This window comes from Stigmatopora argus, chromosome 12 (assembly GCF_051989625.1).
Source record: "Stigmatopora argus isolate UIUO_Sarg chromosome 12, RoL_Sarg_1.0, whole genome shotgun sequence".
Classification (NCBI taxonomy): Eukaryota; Metazoa; Chordata; class Actinopteri; order Syngnathiformes; family Syngnathidae; genus Stigmatopora; species Stigmatopora argus.
In genome coordinates, this window is record NC_135398.1 from 4,878,096 (window position 1) to 4,883,239 (window position 5,144).

Consider the following 5,144-nt stretch of genomic DNA (forward strand, 5'->3'; position numbering starts at 1 on the left):
TTTGAGCTAAATCCAGATTTATTTTGAAACACCATTTCCTTTTTCATGAACATTCTTGAATTTAACACCCATCAATCAAAGTCAGCTGCACCTTAGAATATGACATTATTAATATCTTACAAATAAGTCATCTTTAACTACAATAAGAATTGAAGAATGCAATTATAATCTCATTATAATAGTATTGCGATATTTTAGGGGGGTTCAAGAATTACTGGAGGATGAGATTCTGACACTTCTATTGGGACAGATGGCCACCGGCTGCATCTCTCGAGCGCCCTCTTCTGCCTCGAAAAGGCAGTGTGGCGCAGTGTCTTAGTGGTCCACTGTCTGATGATAGTGAGTCAGCACGTGGAATAGGCTGCACTGCAGTGCAATTAATCACCAAATGGATCCGTTTCGAGGTTTATTTGTCAAATTGGACCGGAATCAGGATGGCTTCATTTCGTTATCTGAACTTCACAATGAAATGAGCAAGCATGGCATCTCAGTGGCAGACGCCAAGGTGCAGGTAAGGAAAACTCTCTCTGTCTCGGCCTTTCGGGATGCAGACAGACATCAATCTCATCAGTTTTGTGGACCGGCATGTTCTCATAGAATGTCATGGACTCCTACGACAACGACAACAACGGCAAATTGGATTATGATGAGTTCCTCAGCTACATGATGGACCGAGAGAAGAAATGGAAGATTTGCTTTGAGCAATTGGACAAGAACAAGAATGGTGAGTATAAATGAATGTCAATGAATGGGTGAGGGATCAATTTCAAACATCAATTTCCATTCATTAGCCAATATGACTTTCTTTAAAATAAACTTTCAGGCCATGTTATTAGGTGCAGATGATTTTCTTAGGGAGTGTTCCTCAATTAAAATGAATTACAATTGGGTTGGAAATTGTACGGACTGTAAAAAGACCATCGTCAATTTCTGAAAGAGTTGCATGGTTTTAAGACCATAGTAAATTACATACGAGTTGAAATAATGCAGGAAAAACTATTGTAAAATAGTTTTCTGTAAACTGCTCAAACGTTGCAGAGAATAGACCAAGATTTTTATAATTACTTTAAAAAAATACAATGCTTAAAAAAGATGATGTGCCAGTTAAAAAATGACTTAAATAAATCCTATGAAGGTTGTACAAATTAGAATAAACTGAATGTTAAAACATGTTGTTAAAACAATCCCTAATCCCTAGAAAAAATGCATCAGTTAAAAAAATGAATGAAGCAAAAAAAATCGAAAAAGTTGTACTACAAGTTAAAATAAGACCACTATACATTGCATTAAAAATGTACAGTTAAAATAAATTAAAATAAGTAAATACATACAAAATAAATAAATTAAAACACTGTAAACCGCCAATGTTTCCAAGGTTAGAATAAAAATAAAAGATAGGATAATGTACAAAAATGCAATGAAAGGAAAACTACTGTAAAAAATGGACCAAAATTAAACAGGTTAAAAATAAGCCTATCATTTTAAGCATTATACCTCATCACAAAAACTTTAATAAAAACCTAAAAACTACTTAGTGTAAACTAAAACCACTGTAAATTCCATAACGGTTGCAGCTCTGATCAGATATGCAGTTTTATCTACATTATTATCGTCATACATCAGTCATAAATATTCATGGTGATGCGTTGCATACATTAATTGCTCTACGTTTCTTTTCTAATCAGGGATGATTGACCAGGACGACATCATATGTTTGTTTAAGGAGTTAGGAGTGCTCATTTCAAAGGCCCATGCCCATAAAGTAATACAAATGTAAGATTTCTTTTGCCCGCTACACCACACTAAATAAAAGCGGAAACTCCAAAAAGCTGAAACTCATGTCAATGTCAAAGAATTTGAAAGACTTTTTTTTCATTTTCTGAAATGTTACACAGAAATCCATCAGAACAGCATACCTTTGCAGTACAGTGATATTGTCATAACAGGATGGACACGGACGGCTCCATGACGGTGGAGTGGGATGAATTTTTGCAACACGTCATCCTCAAACCGGTGGACAACATTGGCGAGCTGGTGTCGTCATGGAAACACAGTATGGTGAGAGTCCAAATACTTTATGACGACGCTGGAGTCAAATAAAGATCACGATAAATTGATTGGCTGAGAAAATCTCATGCCTCTTCAAGTGTTACGTATGTTTAGAATTACAAAAATGTTGTAAATTAACGCTTGATTCTCAATATTCTGCTTGTCGTCGGGCAGGTTTTCGATGTCGGCGAGAGCCGAGCTCTGGCCATCGAGTTTCCCGAGGAAAGTTCTGGCTTCAGCGCCTGGAGGAAATTTGTTCTCGGAGCTGGTTTAGCGGATGCCGTATCTAGGACGGCGACGGCTCCCATTGATCGCTTAAAAACCCAGCTGCAGGTCAGCACCATGGGGGATTTGTTTCATTTAACACAGTACGGATATTCACGCTAGCACACTTGAAGTCTTTTATACAGCGATACTGAACATATTCAACTTTGCGCCCTTTCTTTGTCTCGCTAAAATTCAATTTTATGTTACGTGGCAATTTGGACATTTCTCTTATCGCCTTTAAAAGGCTGGAAATTGCTAACTTCTCTTTGGCTAAAAGTTCTGTGTTAGTGTTGTTGACACATTTGGTAGCAAATTGGGAAAAGGACCATTGTAATGCATCAAGAACAAAGTTTTCTATGCTGGTGTAAGTTTTCTGGAGTATGATTTCTGGATTTACAATTTCATTACAGTAGTACTTACTGTTACTACTACTTTCTTTTCTCTATTTCTTCCTTCACGTACTGTTCTGCGTGTGTTTGGCCGTGAATAAATGCCCTTGTTATTCCTAAATGAATGTTATCTGTAACGGGCCGTATATGGCCCGTAGGCCGAGGTTGAAAAACATGTACACACACGATCCGGGGGCGGGGCGAGCACGCAAATCCCGTTTCGGCGAAACGTCCGCTCGGCGAACTGTCCGTCTGCCAAACGTCCGTCGGCGAAACGTCTTTCGGCGAATCGTCTGGTCACGATGTAGTTGGTGTCAAAAACATTGATGTTTTGTAGTTGGTGTCTTATGTAGCAACTTGTAAAGGACGTTTTTGATCACACTTTTTAAAGGCTAGCAATTGCTAGCTTGTGTCTGGCTATCCATTTCGTGTTGGTGCTGTTAACACAGTCTAGCAAATGGAAGTAAAAAGGTTTGAGGTTATGTTGTAATAATTTTGTTTTCATTCCAGTTTTACGGATCCAAGGCATTTTCGCGAGGCTTCCATGAGCTTCGTGTTGGCGGCCTCCGTTCCATGTGGCAGGGCAACGTCGTCAACGTGCTGAAGGGAACGCCGCAGTCCACACTCCAATGTCTCATCTACGCTCAGGTGCTTCTGCAATGCAACAGTCGTGCGGCATGGGAACGTCTCTGTAATTAACGTACATTTTTTTTCTGGGCTCAGATGAAGGTGTCCATGCAGGGCAGAAGTCGGGAGAGCTTAAGCGTTCAGCAGCGCTTTGGCTTGGGTTGCGTGTCCGGTGCTGTGGCTCACGCTGTCTTCTACCCTATGGAGGTACTACACGTAGGCAAATCCTTAACAATGACTCAATATCATCCACCAAGAGATTTGGCAGAATTGCTACACCAAAGCTGGAATGGAGTATCTATGATCCCCAACAGGTTCTAAAGGTGCGGCTCAACCTCCAGCGGGTGGGCGCGTACAACGGCGTGGTGGCCTGCGCTCGCTCCATCTACCGAAATGAGTCCTTGTCCTCGTTTTATCGAGGATTTAAGCCCAGCATCCTCTGCATGATCCCGTATGCCGGCGTGGAGTGTGCAGTCCATCAGGTGATTGAGCACTGAGTCAGGTATGATCGCAATCTGGTAACCCGTCCGTTTACGGATAATTTTTGTCACCACTAGTCGATTATGACCTGGGCCCAGAGTGATCCAACCTACAGCACCGACTCCGGGCTCTTCTTCTTTAGTTTTGTGGCATTTGCTTGCGGACAAATGAGCAGCTACCCTTTGGCAGTGATAAGAACGCAGCAACAAGCGCAAGGTAGAGGCCTCCATCTTGAGAAGTGGCTTTTCCACTGCCTTGATTGGTTCTCCGTGTGAAGTTTGTCACGTTTGGTTATTTTTGCAAATGTTGCCTTTCGACTGCGATAGCAATATGGCACGGAATAATTGGACAGCAACCATAATCGGGTGAAGCGATTTTGAAGTTGTGATTTCTAACACGTTTATCACTTCCTGTTTTGCTTCCCAGCTGTCCGCTTTGGCTCCCACGCTGCATCATCAGGCCTCATGCAAGGACTTATCGGGATATACGAAAGGCATGGACTGAGGGGGTACTACAACGGAATGGGTGCTAGCTTTGTTCGGGCTGTTCCGTGTGCTCTTATGAACTTCACCTTATGCAGAATGTTTGGAAACCTGTTATCCTCCACAGGCACATGAGGTTTGGCGGAAGTGTTGAATTTGTGTCCTGCAAAATCAACACCCCAAAAATTATGCAAATTTTGCCTTCTGTTAGCACAGATTCCAAGCAATAAAAAAGTGAATAATTATCTTTGCTAAGATCAGTTACATTAGATTTTCTCACTATAGAAAATGCACAGTAGAAAAAAATATTGTTGTTAGATGTGTGTAATATAAATGTCCCACTTCTCTTTTGTATAGAGCCATTCTTTCCATGTCATTATGCCATCTATAAATGTGTATTTACAGTAATTTGCATAGTGTCTCCAACTGACTCTGTATTGAGCTACCAATAACTAGATAAACACTCCGTCACACAACATTTGGTAATTTTGGGGCGCTGAATCCAAATCTAACCTTTGCAAATCAATATTTAAATATTTTTCGGGCAAGCTCTCTCTCATCCAAAAAAATTGATTATCAATCTATTTATTACACCTATTTGGCAATTTTTAAAATCATTTGTCATATGTCTAAATCCTTTCTTCAACAATTACTAAATCCATTCTTCAACCATTTTTCTTTTTATCTGATTATATCTGTTTGCTATTTCATCATCTTATAGGCATGCTAACATGTTGCTAACATGACCAATCAACAAACTCGAGGTACGTCACGTGCTCATTGGTTATCGCGAGACGAGAGCGTTTTCTCGTAATGAGAGTCTCGTCATCTCCCGCGTATGCAATCCGCC

At 40.5% G+C, this 5,144-nt stretch overlaps 1 protein-coding gene across 1 annotated transcript; it reads left to right on the forward strand.

Annotated features, from left to right (window-relative positions):
- Window positions 1-22: 22 nt before the first annotated feature.
- slc25a24l (solute carrier family 25 member 24, like) lies at window positions 23-4,702 on the forward strand. Its single transcript, XM_077616109.1, has 10 exons — window positions 23-511; window positions 598-724; window positions 1,686-1,773; window positions 1,947-2,058; window positions 2,224-2,382; window positions 3,216-3,353; window positions 3,429-3,539; window positions 3,647-3,814; window positions 3,890-4,028; window positions 4,239-4,702. The coding sequence occupies exons 1-10, from the start codon at window positions 389-391 to the stop codon at window positions 4,427-4,429; spliced, it is 1,356 nt and encodes a 451-aa protein (XP_077472235.1). The 5' UTR covers window positions 23-388; the 3' UTR covers window positions 4,430-4,702.
- The last annotated feature ends 442 nt before the right edge of the window (window positions 4,703-5,144 follow it).

Coding starts and splice junctions, on each gene's coding strand:
- slc25a24l (XM_077616109.1), top strand. CDS start 389: ATGGATCCGTTTCGAGGTTTATTTGTCAAATTGGACCGGAATCAGGAT. Junction 3,540..3,646: donor CTGTCTTCTACCCTATGGAG/GTACTACACGTA, acceptor GATCCCCAACAG/GTTCTAAAGGTGCGGCTCAA. Junction 3,815..3,889: donor TGGAGTGTGCAGTCCATCAG/GTGATTGAGCAC, acceptor TGTCACCACTAG/TCGATTATGACCTGGGCCCA.